The sequence below is a fragment of the Chiloscyllium punctatum genome, chromosome 17, assembly GCF_047496795.1.
Source record: "Chiloscyllium punctatum isolate Juve2018m chromosome 17, sChiPun1.3, whole genome shotgun sequence".
NCBI lineage: Eukaryota > Metazoa > Chordata > Chondrichthyes > Orectolobiformes > Hemiscylliidae > Chiloscyllium > Chiloscyllium punctatum.
In genome coordinates, this window is record NC_092755.1 from 91,182,816 (window position 1) to 91,202,089 (window position 19,274).

The window sequence follows — 19,274 nt, forward strand, 5'->3', positions numbered from 1 at the left end:
TCAAAACAGGAAACCATGGTGTGTAAAAATTGTTGAAATACCATATAATTTACTTTCTAAAAGAAAGGTTTTTTCACTGGAAATGGATGTCACTGGCAGCTTTTGGTGTCCATCCCTAATTGCCTTTGAACTGAGCAGCTTGTTTGATCATTTCAGAGGGCAGCTGAAAGCCACTCTCATTCCTGTGGGTCTGACTAAGGAACGACAGTAGATTTCTTTCTCCAAAAGGACGTGTGTGAATCGGTTGGGTTTTCTAAACAATCGATGTTAGTTTCATGGCCACTGTCACTGAGACTAACTTTCAATTGCAGGTTTTATTATGTGAATTTCATTTTCATCAGCTACCATGATACAATTTGAATCCAGTTCTCAGAACATTAGTCTGATTACTTTTGGATTACCAGCCCAGTAACATTATCACTTTGCAACTTAGAGACAATATATCATAAAACTTAACTTACTTGTCTGAAGAGGTTAGGAAAATCATCTGCACTATCAACTTTGCGAATGCCCTTTCCTCCACCACCTTCAGATGCTTTAATCATCACTGGATAACCGATTTTTCCTGCAGCCTAAGTACAGATCAAATGAAGGATTTTAAAAAGACTTGTATTTATATCAATGCCTTTCGCATATGTCTCAAAGTACTTTACAGTCAATGATGTACCTCTTGAAGTCATAATACAGGAAACATGGCACCCAACATGCAAACAGCAAACTCTAGCAACATGATAATAATCTGACAAGCTACCTTTGTGAAATAAACAAAAAAGTGCTGGAGAAACTCAGCAGGTTTGGCAGCATCTGTGGAGTGAGAAACAGAGTTTGTGTTTCGGGTCCAGTATGACTCTTCTTCAGAACTTACTGGATTAGAAATGTTAGATTTTTCCCTCTCCACAGTTCTTCAGTACTTTGTTTTTATTTCAAATTTCCAGCATCCACAGTACTATGTTTACAGTCTATTTTTGTGAAGTTGTTTAAGGAATAAATATTCGCATAGATACCAAAAATAACCAGCTCCCTTCCTCTTCTTCCAAATAGTGACATGGGATCTTTTATATCCACCAGAACAGGCAGATGGTGCCTCAGTTCAGCTCTCACCCAAAAGACATTGACACAATGGCGCTCCGTCAGGACTGCACTCTGAATGTCAATCTAGAACTTTGCGACAAGAGTAAGATGAAGCAGCTGCCAATCATTCCAATGCACAAACTGCTGTTGTTGGGATACAATCCGGAGCAAAGTGACATCCACAGGCAAACTATGGACTAATAATTCACCCAATTATTTGGTTTACTTTAAGCTGACACCAAGTTATAAGCAACCTGAAATAAATATCTCACTTTGTTCACGAATATATTCAGGTACATTTCCTGACTAAGACACTAAAGAAGGTAGCATTGGTGTATGGCTGGAATAATACAACTTCACAACAAATCAATTTTAGGTCTGTCCTAATATGAGCTCTTGGCTTAAAATGAATTGTCATTGGAAGATTATCAGGATTTAAACAATCCTTAGATAAGCACATGGATGATTTTGGGATAGTGTAGGGGGACGAGCTGAGAATAGATCACAGGTCGGCGCAACATCGAGGGCCAAAGGGCCTGTTCTGCACTGCATTGTTCTATGTTCTATAAATAGGATGAGGCAGGATATACCCTGGATCAATAACCCTGAAAGAACTGTTTCAATAAAATCAAGGAGGTGCAGATACTTGCAGGAAGAGAACCAATATAACTGGAGATAGAAATGATATGGGAAGAGGCCAAGTGGACAGAAAATCATCTAGACCTCCAGTGATAGGGCCCTAAAACCTTTAACTCCCGGACCTAATCTTCACAAGCCTTATCAATTTCCACCTGTAATTAGCTGGAATAAGCAGCTAATTGGCTATCTCCCAGTGCCCAGGAAAAAGGTGAGGGAAGCCCAGTGCAAAGAGAGCACTCAAGAGTTTTTTTTTGTAGGATCTGTAGGAGCAGGAATTCATACGGAAATAAAACTAAACATTCTTCACTCACCCTAGTTTCTCCTGCACAATGCTGGTTAAAATGGCACTCTGATTCTGATGCCATTAATTGTGATCTCTTGCAATAGGATCTGTTGGACTAGGAACATCACTAGCCAAGGTTTTTTAAAGTCACCAAAGCCCTTAATGTATTCACCATTGGCTTTTTTCAGTCTGAGACATTGGCACCAGCCAATCAGCAATAAGGAGCCAAAGTAAGTAATTGTCAGCTGCTCCGTTCATGTCAGCTGACTAGATCTATTAACTTTTGCTTTGACCTAAACAGTTGATATGAGGGGGTCAGCTCATAACTCTGAGAAAATCCTGACTTGTCCAAGAAAATTCAGTTTTCTTTATGTGTACAATGCTTGTTTCCCCCTTCACTCTGCATTTAAGAAAATTCAATAAGTTTTATATGATGAGTCGAGAATGTGGTGTTGGAAAAGCATAGCATCCGAGGAGTAGGAAAATCGACATTTCAGACAAAAGCCCTTCATCAGGAAGGGCTTTATCACTACACCCCTTCATCACTTTTGCCCAGTTTTATATAATGGCCTTCTGATAATAAGCTCCAAAGTCACCATTAAACCATGTAGAATTAAGATTATGAATTTAAAAGAAAAATAATAATTGCCTTCCAATAGATTGGCCATGGGTTGAGAAGCTATCAGACTTCCGTTTAAAGACAATTTATAAATTCCATTATTCCTGTGAGGTGTTTCACTAGTGTCTTTAACAGAGCTAGAAAAAGGTGCTGCTAATCCCCATACTTCGGAGTCCTGAGATGATTATGGCTCTGGCTCACAGTTCAAGCCCATGAATAGCAAGATACATCTGCTGCATTTCTGCTATTACCAGAGCTTCCTAATACAGCTAATGATGGTGGTTTGAGGGTTATTTGTTGTTTGAGAAGGGTAGCAATCTAACATGCTGACATCCAGACCAACAGGTGATCTCTTCCCCCATCAATACATTATTGCAAAATTAAAAGTAGACAGAATTTTTAACCGTGGAAATGTAAAAAAATACACATAATATTACTTAATAAATGAAGTCTAATGCATTAGCAAAACAGAAGGAGCTTTGTTCTGCAATTAATGGATGCTATACTTGAGCTGAATCAAGAGAACCTGATAAAATCCAAAAGAACTGTGGATGTTGTAAATTAAACAAAAACAGAAGTTGCTGGAAAAGCTCAGCAGGTCTGACAGGATCTGTGAAGTGAAATCAAAGCCCTGTGACCCTTCTTCTGAGGTAGGCTTGGTTCCAAAATTGCATTAATCTGTTACTCACTGGGTCACTATTCATTCCTTTCCATCTCCTCTTATCAGCAAATTACTTACACAGATCTCATGAAGAAACATTAGGATCGACATATATGCCATATACAACTACCAACAGTTCTTGTCTTTATTTGCTTTGTCACAGGTACACTAGTTCCCACCTCCAAACCTTCAGTGGCATCTCGTACACAGCCATTCATGTACACTTCTTTAGAAACATTGACAGTTCTCTTCAGTTTCTGATCTTCCTCTGTCCAGTCAAGAATCAGACCTAAGTCATGCGAAGACAAAACATTTAATGTCTATGCAAATAAGCAAGAGAAACTAAATGGAATTTAATGCCCTCCCTGTTAAATTTGGTAGCAGGGAGGCATTTCAAATTGATGGGAGGATGTCAGCTGGAGATTAAGTTTGGGATAAGTATGTTAATGGAACGCTTTCCTGTCCATGCAGAGTTTATTTAAAGATGTTAATTGGGAAAGCCAGTTGATCGTCTCTCCTCCCCAGTCAATTACAGTGCTCCCACTTACGTGCAAAACAAGAAAAGCTAACTCAACAGACAAAATAAAGCAGGCATCTTTCAGTATATACAGTTTATTGATAGTATTTATACATTAGACCATTGATGGAACCACGCTATAATTCCTGATGGTTCACAATATTGGTCACTATGCACGAAGCACACTAACCAAAATGATGAAACTCCATCTGCACTGTACAAGGCATATAACGAAAGATAATTCATCGACCTGAGAGTAATTTGCTTCACAGTTATTGCTGTTCCTAGTTCAAAACTCACCAAAGGTTACTACAATAGCAAGAGAATTTCAACTGGGCTCCAGGAAACGTTTGAAGATTTTGGGCTGTCAAGTTTTGTAAATTATCCACGGTATTATATTTTCTCTGAATAAAGTTAAAATTTCCTGCAAGGCAACTTCTATAAAGTAGATTACAGTGTCATTTTTCCTAATGCTGAGGAGGAAGGACTTCACTGTGCTTTAGTTACTAGTTAAATGCATTTAGTTACTAGTTAAACGCATTTTCCAGTGTGGAATTAAGCCATCAGATCTCAAAGATCAATCCCTGGTATGTGTTGAGTTAGTTGATCTCAGTGGTCAGCTCAAGTGAAGGAAGAAATGTAGTGAAACTTCTTTCTTCTGAACACATCACCTAGCAGCTCGGATAGATAAATACAAGCATTTGCAGCATACAAGTTTCTCTAGAGTCAGAGAGAGAAAGTAGAAAACAGCTAAGTTTTTTAAAAAAAATGTAATGACATATTTATCCTTTCTTGTTTTCAATTCTCTGGCTCTGGAGAAGATAGACTTTCTATTCACTTAGGTGTCTTAACTAGCATAAGTATTAACTTAGACCTGCATTATACATAGTCCTACACATGTGCGTTTCGCTGGGGAAAGAATCACACTTGGTTAGATGCACATGATAACACAGAGCAAATATTGATACTTCCTTATTTTAAATCAAGTTTAAAAACAATATATAATACAGAGAGGAAGACTCATGTCAAGAGTGTCAACTAAGGAGGAACAACAATGTTTGATTAATCATTCCATTCTTTTCCATTTTTTCCCCTCCACTCAATAGCAGCTCATACTGAAATACTGTAGTTAGCACTCCACCAGTACTCAAAATGTTACCAACTCAGTTGACAACCTATTTTCCTGGGGATGGAACTCTAAATATCCTTCCTTGCTGAAGGTTAAGTCCCATTAAAATCAAAGGCTTCACTAAAGACTTAGAATTGCAGATCATAATGGGTTTGAGTGCAAAGTCATACTGTTCAAACTAATTTTCTTCCTTAATAATGTAATAATTGAGTCTTAACTGGCCATGATGGACTCTGATTCAAATTATTTTGATAGCTTTGTCAAAATCATACTGGTAATTTTGATCTGCTCTACATTAAAGTGAAAATATTTAGCATTTTGAAAGACTGTTGGAAAAAGGAAACAAGTGCACAATACAAGTATTCCTTCCACTAACTCGTGTTTCCACCGATGTACAAGTGCTATCCAAGAAACAGTCTGTCCCCCTTACCACTTCCACTCCAAGGCAATGTTGGGATCCCTGCAGTCTGTGCGACAATGGAGGAGGCTATTTTATCTCCCAGTGTCCACATAGCCTGGCTTGAAGGACCTACAAGAAACAACATATGCAAAAACAAATAAAGATCAAACTGAGAAAACAGAATTGAGTGCTTATTGAATACACTCAGCTTGTACTCAAACGTCTGTAAACCTTATGTAATGTTAAAAGATGGGATCTACCATCCTAATCCTTCTACACCTCATGTCAATGTGATTGATTTACTTCAATATGTTTAGCATTCTACAGGTAATCACAGGCCAGATTTTTAAGAGCAAATAATAGCATAAATTAATTATAAATTAATTCTCTCACTGTTTCAATCCTTCCATATTAAAAAAACTAAAAGAAGCTTTTCATCGATCTTTATCAACAATCATAATGATATCATAAATCCTTGAATTATTTCATGAATGAAATGCCACATGTATGGAATTAGGCTTATTTAACATCCCTCAGGCAATCTGCTGGGAGTGGGAAAGGTTGTGGTTGGAAGGTGAGAGTGAGATGGTAGGTGAGGGGCAGGTATGGATTGATTTTAACACACAGTAATCCTGTGTCCCTCTTCCTTCTCGTGCCACATTAGTTAAAAGAAAGTAACTTTATGTTGACAGCTTCCAGCAGTTTCTTTCAGGAAATCTGGTTAGGCTGCGGAGAGAACCAGAAAAACTGGGTGCTGCGTGCCAAGCTTTGCATTTCCAAATGACTCAAAATGTTTCTTTCACCACAGATGCTGCCAGATTTCCTTCAATTTTCCAGCACTTTTAAGATCTCCAACATGTGCAAAATTTGCTTATTTAATAGGGCATTAGGCTTAACAGGCCAATGATGATGTTCAAGTTGTATGCAATCCACCTTACTTCATCTTACCTTTTATTGCACTGTTCTCATCGTTACAGAAAAGGCTTGGTTAACAGAATACTAAGGGAAATTTGGATTCTTAGAGAATTCACCCTAGCATGGGACCAGATGTCTTTTCTCAATTCAGTGATTCCTTATTGAAAACAAATCTCACCTAGAAATGCAATGTTATATTTCTGAAGGAGTTCTGGAAGTTTAGGGTTCTCAGAGGCATGTCCCCAGCCAGCCCAAACTGCCTAGAAGAACAGAAGAATGCCAATTTCAAACAATGCTGAGATATAGCAAATAAATGACCATTATTTTGTGGTAATACATTAATGAGATAAAAGTAGCACATCTTAAATGGAGGGAGAATTTCCAATGAAAACACTTTTCTAACCGGATTCTGCTCTTGAAGATTCAGGCTTTACACAATTGCCTACAACATGTGCACCAAGAATGTTTGCTTCTGCTCATTCTCTGATCCTCATGTATTACTTAGCTTTATTTGGGTATATCCATCTTCTGATCTTAGGGTGTAGTCTATCAGTATTTGCAAAATACAATCTACCAGCAATTATGTCACACTTTCATATCTAAGACTGAGAAGTTATTTTTGAATTATTTTGAAATTCTCTTCGTAATTTCTTTTCTGAGGTGATTATTTCTTTTGGTAAAGCAACCAAGTTGCCAGTGAAAGCTAAATCTTGTCTGTTAAACCACTTATCTTTTCATCAATAATTAGCCAAACTCTCAGGGAGCACAAGAAAAGTAGTAGATCTTATTAGCGTGATGCATTGTCTCGCCCAATAGATAATTGTGAAGTTGCTAATAGGTCATACAGTCTCAAGTTGAACACTGAGTTAGGAAATAGCTGCACAAACAGAATTAAAAGAGGGAAGGAAGGTCTAGTGGTAGATCATAACTGGGGGGGAGGGTGGGGCATGTCAAAGGTGCAACAATACTATTTAAGTTCATTTATTTTTAGTTTTTCTTAGTTTTGCCTTTAAAAAAAAAAGGATGATACATTGTGACAAGAAATGGTAGAAAGAAAAAGCTTAGAATAAAAACTGGTGCAATTCATAGTTTAGGCTCGGAAAAGTAGAAGCATGAATAGATGGAAGGAAAGATCAAACTTTAAATAAAATTTAAGCATCAAAAGAATCACCCATTTGAAATAATTTGCAACAATACAATGAATTTTAAACTGCAGTTTACCTGTACTGGGATTCTCTTTGCAATGTCCACAATCAGCTCTACATTAGCATAATTATTGTTGTTGGGTCCCCCAGAAACTGGTACATACTGATCTGCCATTTTGATGTATTCTAAAAAGAATATCATTCCACAACAATGAGGTATGGTAAGATAGAGAATTTAAAATTCCAACTGTTTTGCAATAACATAATTAAACAACCTTGTGTATGCACAATTCCTAAAGCATACCTGCATTGGCCTTCAGATCTTCAGGAGTAACCATGACAACAAACCTAACTGCTCTTTCGTTTCGAAACATTTCGTAGGACCATCGGCGGATGGACCGCATACACTTAACAGCTGCAATCCCATTGTTGGCGATCAGAACCTGGCAAGGAATAATGGGCCAAGTCAATGGGGTAAGGATTACACATAATCTTACCCTCTTCAAAACGTGTAGTGCATTATTCTGTTTACATCTTAAGCTATGTGGTTCTTTTCTGACAATAAGGTGATTTCATTTTCTCCGATGATCTTGTAGTATATGTTTCAGTGTTGACCTGAAACATACGGAAAATGAAGGACGAAATGTGAAACACTAAAACAAACAGAAAATGCTACACAGTGCAGGTACAGATACTTCCAAGTTTTGAGGAAGGCTGTGGAAATGGAGTAATTCTATTTGGAAAGCATTTTTGAAAGAAATACAATTGCAATTTTCAAAATTATAAAGACATTTGGCCAATCTGATACCAAATTTACCAAATACGTTGTTCATTCTGGCAAATGGTTAAAATATTAAGGGATCCAAGTTAAAAATTGGGAAGTATGAAGCATCTGGGATATAAGGTGGAATATTTCCATCCAAACATTGTGTTGGACAAATTACCAAAGAAGGCTATTAAACAGAATAGTATATACTGATTAGAGAGAGAATATAAATCAAGTACACATGAACAGTACAAAATGAAGCTGATTTATCAAGATGGGATTCATTTATTGGCCCATATAACTTGTTTCTAAGAATTTTTATCATCTCATTTTCTGTAATTGCTCATTCTCACATTTCCATGTTCTCTGTTACGTGTTTATATGCATTTTTATTGTTGAATGTGCACATAGATTTTTCTCTCATAATTCAGAACCTGGATCATTGGGAGAAAAATATATCCCTTCATATTTTCTGTGGCTTCCTACAATGCAACCTACCTTGAAGCACATTCTACAAAAGACCAAACAATACTGTTTCACAAACCACACACCACTTGCCAAAGTGGTGCATACCTTTTCGATGACCTTGTTCCCACCAAACCGAATGACAAATTCTGCAGGGGAGGCGACCGTGAAATCCCGATGCAGATCCAGCCGTTGTTCTTCCCTGCCCTTCTTTGTCAAGTGCAAACTTGACATGTTAGATCTGAATGAGAAAAAAAATCAAAAGGTACAGTCATTAAAAGGTTCCCACCTCCTTTCTCCATCCTGAGTAGAACTTAGGGATTGAATTCAAAACATCTTATTTCAACAAAAAAACTGGTTGCTCTTCACTGAGGAAGCATGATTGGCCTACCTCAAGAACTCTGAAAAACCAACAAGATATGGCTTCAGAAAAGGTTATCAAGCCAACTACAGCATATATCTGAGAAAGAACACCAAACAAAAAGCTTATGAGCAAGGCCAGTATTACAGATTTCAACAGTTTTATAATGTTTTGTGATCTCTTTCCCACAATTTAGTTTGTGTTTCTGTGAAACTAAAACCCACTGGCCTCAGCAGTAATATACAGAAAGAGGTGGTAAAAGATAATACGCATGTAAACTGATCATGACATGAGCTCTGACAATATTCAATATTTCAACAGCTGGAAACAGGGAGAGTGTGGTGTTTGACTCCCCACTGGACACAAATACAACAGCATGATTAGGGGTCCTGAATGCCAATACCTGGGTAAACAGTGCACAGTTCTATACATATACACTGCTAAACTTTGCACTTTCAATCTAACCAGGATTATATGTGTCCTTTTGCAAAGTAAGTACAAATGTAAGTATACTCACACACCTTCATTTCCAGTAACCTTATTTTTCACTTACAAGGTTCAAATCCAAATTATGAAGTTTTTTTATAAAACATATATATTGCTTTACCAATAATGAATAATGGGTGACCAACTGGTATTGAATTTTGGGATGCCAGCTGAACAGCAGTATTTAGGCCAAGTAAGATAGGAGTTGGCTGTGGAGGTGGTGGTAATTGGGAAATCAGGCAGAGAGAAAGAGTCGAAAAAGTGTGGCACTAGAAAAAGCACAGCAGGTCAGGCAGCATTCGAGAAGCAGGTGAGTTGACATTTTGGACAAGACCCTTCATCAAATCCTGCCCAAAACATTGACTCTCCTGCTCCTCAGATGCTGTCTGACCTGTTGTGTTGTGGTTGGTGAGAGGAGAGAGTAGGATAATAGGGAAGGAGGATGGCACATCTGGGAGCAAAATGTTTCTCATTGAAATGGAAAGATTACAATGAGCAATGGTTCAATTTCTTCACAATTGGAGAGGAGAGATTTACACTTATGTGGGTGAGTAGGAGTAGGAGGAGGAGAAATACATGATACATGTCTCAATTAGGAGAGGCAATGGCCTAGTGGTATTATTGCAAGACTATTAATCCATAGACTCAGGTAATGTCCTTGAGCCCCAGGTTCAAATACAGTCATAGAGTCATAGAGCTGTACAGCATGAAAACAGACCCTTCGGTCTAACTCATCCACGCCGACCAGATATCTTAAATTAATCTAGTCCCATTTACCAGCACTTGACCCCATATCCCCCTAAACCTTCCTAATCATATACCCATGCAGATGCCTTTTAAATGTTGTAATTGTACCAGCCTCCATCATTTCCTCTGGCAGCTCATTCCATACACACACCACCCTCCGCATGAAAACATTGTCCCTTAGGTCCCTTTCAGATCTTTCCCCTCTCACCTTAAACCTATGCTATCCAGGGTTCCCCTACCCTGGGGAAAAGATCTTGTCTATTTCCCTATCGATATCCTTCGTGATTTTATAAACTTCTATAAGGTCACCCCTCAGCCTTCGTTGCTCCAGGGAAAATAGCCCCAGCCTATTCAGCCTCTTCCTAAAACCCCCCCAATCCTGGCAACATCCTTGTAAATCATTTTTGAACTCTTTCAAGTTTTGCAACATCCTTCCCATAGCAGGAAGGCCAGAATTGCATGTAGTATTCCACATGTGGCCTAACCAATGTCCTGTACAGCCACAACATGACCTCACAATTCCTATATTCTATGCACTGACCAATAAAGGCAAGCATACCAAATGCATTCTTCACTATGCTATTGACCTGCAACTCCACTTTCAAGGAACTGTGTACCTGCAGTCCAAAATCTTTGTCCTGCAACACTCCCCACGACGTTACCATTAAGTATATAAGTTATGCCCTGACTTGCCTTTCAAAAATGCAGTACCTCTCATTTATCCAAATTAAACTCCATTTGCCACTTCTCAGCCCTTTGGCCCATCTGATCAAGGTCCCATTATACTTGGAGGTAACCTGCTTCACTGTCCACTTTTCCACCAATTTTGGTGTTATCTGAAAACTTACTAACCAAACTTCATATATTCACATCCAAATCATTTATACAAATGACAAAAGCAGTGGACCCAGCACCGATCTTTGCGGCACACCACTGGTCAAAGGCCCCAGTCAGAAAAGCAACCCTCCACCAACACCCTCTGTCTCCTGCCTTTGACCCAGTGCAGTATCCAAATAGCCAGGTCTCCCTATATTCCATGTGTAACATTGTTAACCAGTCTACCATGAGGAATCTTGTCAACACCTTACTGAATTTCATATTTATCACATCCATACTTTGCTTTCCTCAATCCTCTTTGTTAGTTCTTCAAAAAACTCAATCAAGTTAGGGAGACACAATTTGCCACGCACAAAGCCATGTTGACTATCTTTAATCAGTCCTTGATTTTCCAAATACATCTAAATACTGTCCCTCAGGATCCCCTCCAACAACTTGCCCACCACTGATGTCAGGTTCACCAGTCTGTAGTTCCCTGGCTTTTTTTACGACCTTCCTTAAATAGTTGTACCACGTTAGCCAACCTCCAGTCTTCCAGCACCTCACTTGTGGCTACTGACAATATCTCAGCAAAGGGCTTAGCAATCACTTTCCTTGCTTGATCAGGTCCTGAGGTTTTATGCATTTTAAGACATCCAGCATCTCCTCCTGTGTAAAATGTATACTTTTCAAGGAGTCGCCATTTATTTCCCCAAGTTCTCTAGCTTTCATTCCCTTCTACATAGTTAACACTGATGCAAAACACTTTATAAAAATCTGGAGTTAAGACTCTACTGATGACCATGAATCCATTGTCAATTGTTAGAAAACCTCATCTAGTTCATTAATGTCCTTTAGGGAAAGAAACTGCTCCCTTTATTTGTCTGGTTGACGTGTGATTCCAGTCCCAAAGCAATGTGGTTAACTCTTAATCTGCCCTCTGAGCAAAGAGGGATGGGTAATAATTGCTGGCCTAGCTAGTGACGCCCTCATCCTATGAATGCATTTAAATTTTAGATTAATAAATGAATAAGGACAGTGGCCCAAGGAAGATTTTCATCTTATTAGGATTTGCAGAGGCCTGTGTAGATGAACGGTTTAGGAAAAAGGACCCAGTTCCAAGTGGAGTTGTCAGGGAGAAGTCTGTGTTGAGAGTTTCCTCTCAACAAGACAGGGAAAGGAATGAAGGCATTGGAAAAGGCCAAGTTGCTGCTCAGCTGGCCTGGTGAGAGTGGTAGGGGTGACCATGTTGCTTCTCAGCCTGGGAACGGGACAAGGCAAAGAAATCAGAGTGAACTTTTGAGAGTGTGGGAAAATTGGGAAGGAACACCAGAATGGTGGAGGAAAAGATGTTATAAGCCCAGTTACCCAATAGGGGTTTCAATATCAATTTCAGTATTGTACAAGTTTATGGGATTTCTTATAATTCTGTAACTGCATGAGAGCCTGCCTTAAAATCAATACTCGCATAAGTATTTCAGCATTTAGTATCTCATTCCATCTCATATTGTCAATGGTTGCATGTCAACTATTCCCTTTCTCACTGACTGTTCAAGGGCAGGAAATTTGATTGTGGGGATGGCTGAAATTGCCACATATTCCACTACAGTTCAGCTCTTGTGGACTGGAGCTAATACTCTCTGGGTGTACAACAAAAATCATTTCCATCGAGGTAAATGATGACTTGGCAGTCAGTCTCACATAAACAATGCAAATGTGATAGAAAATCTGATGCTTTTACCCAGGGGCAAAAGTGAGAAACTTAAAAAATAAAACTGCATTTGCCATTTTAAAACTAATTAATGGCTATAAACAATATTCCAGTTTTACAAATCACAATAAGCCTTAAAAGCAATAACACAAACAACATGCATCTATAAAGCACCTTTTATGTAGAAAACTGATGCTCCACAGATGCTGTTGAAAAGAATGGCGCTGGAAAAGCAAAGCGGGTCATGCAACATCCGAGGAGTAGGAGAGTCATTGTTTCAGGCATAAGCCCTTCATCAGGAATGATGAAGGGCTTATGCCTGAAATGCCGACTCTCCTGTTCCTTGGATGCTGCCTGACTGGCTGTGCTTTTCCAGCACCACACTTTATGACTCTGATCACCAATGGTTACCAATTAAGGGAAAATATTAAGCATGATGAACAAACGTCTGTTTAAAATTTTGGATTTTAAAGCAAATCTTGAAAGAAGAGTGCGAGGAAGAAATGTCAGAGAATGGGACTTAGATGGTTCAAGGCACAGCTAACAATAGTGGGACTAAGGGTGCAAGCATATCCAAACCAAAGAGTCGGAGAAACAATATTTTGAGGCATTACAGGGCAGGAGGGGATAGGAAGAGATATAAATGGACAAAACAATTTTTAAAAATGGCAACACTGAAAGACCTACCAACATTGGGGAACAGGATTTGGTGCTGCAGAAGATACAAGCAGCAAAACTTTGGATTTGTTAAGATTTACAGAGTGTGGAGGACGGTGGCCTTGCTTAGGAGAAATTATAAATAGTTGAGATGGAGGTGACAGTGAATGAGATGGGTTGTGGCAGGGACACCAACAGTAGGACTCAAAAGCAATTCTAAGTCAAAAGGCACCTACAAGTTCCACAATTTTACTGTTTCTTTTCACCTGGAGCAGCAGATCACACCAGCGTTTCACTGGGCAATACTCACCAAAACAAAAAAATCTAGCAGCATTCCTGATGTCAGTTTGCAATACACAAGTACTTGTAAATGTAAGCAGTAGGGCACTCTTTGTAAGAGCTTCATGAAACAAACTATTAAACTGAAGAAAGAAGGGGAGCAAATGGCAGTTACAAATACAGTGAAACTTCCTTATTAGAAAATGTAGCTTCGAAGACTATGAATATACAGTACTGTTATAAATACTGAAAGGATGTAGAATGAGAACAATCATGAGTGCATAATCATAGAATCCCTACATTGTGGGAGCAGGCCATCCAGCCCATTGAGTCCACACTGACCCTTGAAAGAACATCCCACCCAGACTCAACCTATCCTCGTAACCCCACATTTTCCATGGCTAATGCACCTAGCCTGCATACCATGGGCAGTTTGGCATGGTCAATCCATCTAATCTGCACATCTTTTGACAGTGGGAATCCTCTGCTTACCCTCCCATCCTTAACTGGACAAGCGCACAGGAGTCTTGAAGAATTAACAATTAATCGGGCAGTTCATAAAAAAATTGTTGGGAAAAACTCAGCAGGTCTGGCAGCAACTGGAGAGAAAGCAGAGATAATATTCCCTTTTTCAGAACAGGTTTCTGATTTTTTTTCTGATTTACAGCATCCGCAGCTCTTTAACATTTCATTAAAAATTGTGTTGAGTATCAGATAATGTGAAGCCAGGACCTGACTTTGAGGTCGAAGTGTGCTGTGCTGAAAAAGCACAGCCGATCAGGCAGTACTGAGGAGCAGGAGAATCGATGTTTCAATCATAAGCTCTTCATCTTTCCTGATGAACAGCTATGCCCAAAACGTTGACTCTCCTGTTCCCTGGATATTGCCTGGCCGGCTGTGCTTTTCCAGCACCACAGTCATCTGTAGTCCTCACTTTCTCCTACCTGATTTTGGGGTCCACACTCCAAACGATGGGGAAAGATGTTCTCTATCTTTGTGAAATAGAGATCTAAGTGTGAGATTCTCCCCAAACCTACTACAGAAGGGATGAAAGTTGGCATGCAGTTGATTCTCTTCCTCTTGATAACTTGTTGGAATTTGAATCTTAGATTTTTCTAGGATCTTAACATTTGTTGTCTCTATTAGATTAGATTAGAATCCCTACGGTATGGAAACAGGCCATTTCGCTCAACAAGTCCACACCAACCCTCCAAAGAGTAACCCACTCAGACCCACTCCCCTACATTTACCCCTAACTAATGCACCTAACACTATGGGCAATTTAGCATGGCCATTTCACCTGACCTGCACATCTTTGGATCGGGGGAAGAAACTGGGAGCACCCAGAAGAAACCCACGCAGACATGGGGAGAATGTAAAACTTCACACAGACACAAACAGTCACCCAAGGCTGGAATTGAACCCGGGTCCCTGATACTGTGAGGCAGCAGTTACAACCACTGAGCCATCATGCCTCTCATGACATTGCCATCCTTTAAGAGAAGAAGATTGTACAGAAATGCCCTTTTGCAAGTGAATAAAATTATACCTCTAGAATTGATAGCTGAAAAAGAATTATTGCTTCAATAGATACCAACAATTTTGCACCAGAGAAAGGGGACAAACTGCCTTACATTTTGACAAACAAGGATCACCTGTTCAATCACTATATCAACATTGGAAAACTAAACATGTTGATTTTAGTTTACTGATTAATATCTAACAGTGTCCTTGTGGTAAAGGATAAAACAATTAAAAGGTTACAAAATCAGAAGCAGGACTATAATTTTTTTTGGATAAAATATAAACTAAGGCCTGGATCTTACAACTTTGTGGCTAAGTCTGAATTACATTAAGTTTTTTGGAGGGTTTGTCACCACATGCCCAAGCAAGTTTTCTCATTGTATTTTACCAAATTCTTCTCATTAATTAGTTCCCACATCTTTAAGGCGTCTCTCATATCCAATTTACACCCCAATTTACCATGCACCTTTCCCGTAACAACTTGTTACTCAATGGATATCCCAGAATTCATCAGCATTCCTTGCAATTGTGAAAACTTTAAATGCTCATTGGGCACCCTGACAAGTACTGGTTGCTGACATTTGCCCCTTGCATGGCAGACTGGGGAAAAACCGGAACTGTGCTTTGCGTGGAGGTCCCAGAGTCATAGATGTACAGCATGGAAACAGACCCTTTGGTCCAACTCGTCTATGCCAACCAGATATCCCAACCTAATCTAGCCCCTACTTGCCTGACCCTCTCTCGTTCCCTAAGAAAACTGCTCACAATAGGGCAGAAAGAGTCAAGACTGGTGGTATGCTGCCTGTCATTTGGCTCCTCAACCCTTGTGAGGGGAAGATCCTGATTCTGACTGCCGTAGCATGGCCTGTGCTGGCATTGGAGGCTGCATTTGACTTACTGTGCTGAGACCCTAGAGTGAACGCCACATCCTAGCCTTTGTCTTGACTGAGGCCAGCTAACAACTATAGCAACCTTCCTGGCTTTGTCTCTACTGCAAAAGCATAGCATGACAGCATTAATACAAGTCTGGTAACTCTGGCTGAGGGGGTCCAAAATAGAGAGACAAGGTAAATCAAGGCTGGGATGTTGTAAGCATCTGGGTAGGCTCAGAGTCAGTGATGACAGCATGTCAACAGGCCAGGGATGCAGAAGATCCACTCCATGAGCTGGGTGCATGTTCCTGAATGCACAGTGTCCTTGCTGCAACATTACAATGATAGTTGCCACTGCAGCTTAAAATGCAGCACTGAAGTGCATAAGCATCTCATTACTAGATAAGAGATGCCCCACGAGGGTTCTTAGAAGCTGGCACGTATTGGATGCCAAACTCTGTGGATATGGGTGTGTGTGTGGTTGATACCCCATGGAACATCGTTGGAGCCTGGTGTCCAACATGGAGATTGTCTGGAGTAAGCAGAGAGCTGATTCTGCCAGATGATCTGGTTTCCTTGTCGAGTTTTCCCATTGTTAAAGCTGTCTGGCGTGTTTGTTAAGATGGGAGGCTGAATGTTAATGAGTTGAATTGGGTTATTATCTCTGTTTAATTAGCAATAATCATATTAATTAGCATCTTGCTGCTGCTGAGTGAGAATCTGTCACAATGCTTGTGAGAAGTTTATAAGATGGCATGAGTTGCGTTGCACCTGACAAAAAGATGTGCCTTGTGCACTTGTCACCTCATTCTGCTACACATCTCACCATAGCCCATTTTGCTTACACCCCTATGAAATTCCACTGTTCCAGTGAGAGTCACTTATGGCACAGAAAGAAGCCAATCAGTCATTCGAGTCCATGCTACCTCTCTGTAGAGTAAACCATTACATTGATCCACCTTTTAGATCTGGTTTCTTTTCAAGTACCCATCAACTTCCTTTTGAAATGATGGATCATCTCTACTTGCCCTAGCCTCTCCTATGACTCCTGACCCTTCCAATAGCACCTACTGTGGGCTGCTTTCCTCATCCAATTCATCAAAACTATAAAATCTCCCTTCAATCTCTTTGCTCCAAAAAGGAATTCTCCAGGAGAAGGTGTAAAAGATATTTAACAGAATCATACCAGGGATGCAAGTCTTTAGTTAAGTGGAGAGATGAGTGAAACTAGTAGTTTTTTTTTAGAACAAGGAAAGTTCCAGAGAGATATGACAAAGGTGTTCAAAATCATGAAATAACAAGATAAAACTGCTTTTGACGGTAGGACAGTCAGTAACAGTAAAGGGAATTACAACTTTACACTGAGTTAGTTACTGAGTATATGTGAAAGGAGTATGTCACAGTGATGTCTGTTCACATGGAACCGGAGCCTGAGTTTCTAGGGCTCCAGATAAGATGTCCTCTCTTACTATTTTCTGTACATGGTTATATTCAATAGAGTCTGTTGCCGTTTATTCACATGAGTATAGATCTCACATTACTACTACAACCAGAGGTCACAGATTTAAAATAGAAGCGACATGAGAGGCAAAACTTTTGCACAGCGTGGGTTGATCTGGAATATACTGCCTGAAAGAGTGATAGAAGTAGGTTCAATAATGATTATCAAAAGGGAACTGGGTAAATAATTGAAGGAGAAAAATGTTCAGTTTTGTGTAGGGAAGTGAGACTAATGGGAAAACTATTACAAAGCTTGTACAGACAAAAAGCCTTACTTCTGCTATTTAACAAAAGTTTGAGGCAGAAATCTTCCAGTGTCCCGGCCAATGCTGCTACTTCAATCATCACCTTCAGCAAACAAAAAACTGGATATTCATTTAATTGCTTTGTGTGACATTTTAGGTGCAAACTGGCATTTACATTTGCTTCCCCAACAGTCACTGCAATTTAAAAATATTAATTTTGAATTAGATTTAATCAACCCTGTTCAGACATATTACAACATACCTCCAGGGTAGGTGGGACTTGAAACCAGATATTCCAGTTCAAAGGCAGGGACACTCCAACAGCTCTAAGCAATGTGAAACTTTCATGACATTTTCAAACCAGGCGTTGTACAAATGCATTTGTTCCCCTCTTTAGAAGACAGTCATGTTTATAGACTCATCTTGAGCTGCAGTGGTGAGGGATCGCAACACCATTAAAAGTTGGAGGGGCTAAAGTAATAGAACAGCAAAACTCCATTGTTACCACTTATGATCATTGTCCAGTGATTCCTATTGAAAACTTTATGAAGAAAAATCTGATTTCAGCCTTGCTGGTTCTCAACGTCACTTAGTCTGCCAAAACTCACTTTTTTCGTTGCTATCTAACAAGTATAGGCAAAAGTGAGGACTGCAGATGCTGGAAACCAGAGTTTAGATCAGAGTGGTGCTGGAAAAGCACAGCAGGTCAGGCAGCATCCGAGCAGCAGGAAAATCGACGTTTTCGGGCAAAAGCCCTTTATCAGGAATAGAGGCAGGAAGCCTCCAGGGTGGAAAGATAATTGGGGGTGGGGAGAAGGTAGCAAAGAGTACAATAGGTGAATTGAAGTGGGGAAAGAGGTGATAGGTCAGAGGGGATGGTGAAGTCCAGTTTCCTCATTTCCCCTCCCCCCACCTTACCTCAGTTTCAACCTTCCAGTTCAGCACTATCCTCATGACCTGTCCTACCTGCCAATGTCCCTTCCCAGCTATCCGCTCTATCCTCCCCTCTGACATATCACCTCCATCCCCACCCCCATTCACCTATTGTACTCTTTGCTACCTTCTCCCCAGCCCCACCGCACCCCCCCTGCAACCACCCCCCCACACCCACCCACCCCTCATCTCTCCACCCTGGAGGCTTCCTGCCTCTATTCCTGATGAAGGGCTTTTGCCCGAAACGTCAATTTTCCTGCTCTTCGGATGCTGCCTGACCTGCTGTGCTTTTCCAGCACCACTCTGATATAACAATCATAGATGACAGCTAGGCGCCAACTTTGGTAACACTGTACCTAAGTGTAAAGGCACAATGTTCAGGAAGACAAACAAAATAAAATTTCACTCACTTCAAACTGAATGGCAGCTTTCAGGCAACATTTATCATAATATCAAAATTGATCTTAAAATACATTTTAGAATAGTAGCTTCCAACATGCATGAGAGACTCATGCACATTTTAACTGGAAGAG

General features: G+C 39.9%; 1 protein-coding gene across 4 annotated transcripts in view; it reads right to left on the reverse strand.

The window, feature by feature from the left end:
• The window catches only part of acacb (acetyl-CoA carboxylase beta), a 139,358-nt gene that overhangs the window by 116,732 nt on the left and 3,352 nt on the right, over window positions 1–19,274 (reverse strand). For 3 of the 4 annotated variants that reach the window (XM_072587880.1, XM_072587879.1, XM_072587881.1), the window contains 7 exons: window positions 8,719–8,851; window positions 7,684–7,822; window positions 7,456–7,565; window positions 6,413–6,494; window positions 5,350–5,448; window positions 3,453–3,562; window positions 462–572 (listed from right to left, as the gene is read on the reverse strand). In XM_072587880.1, the coding sequence (XP_072443981.1) occupies window positions 462–572; window positions 3,453–3,562; window positions 5,350–5,448; window positions 6,413–6,494; window positions 7,456–7,565; window positions 7,684–7,822; window positions 8,719–8,851 (784 nt within the window). Of the gene's footprint in view, window positions 1–461; window positions 573–3,452; window positions 3,563–5,349; window positions 5,449–6,412; window positions 6,495–7,455; window positions 7,566–7,683; window positions 7,823–8,718; window positions 8,852–19,274 lie in introns of those variants that run through there. The other variant, XM_072587882.1, reaches the window with a different exon arrangement.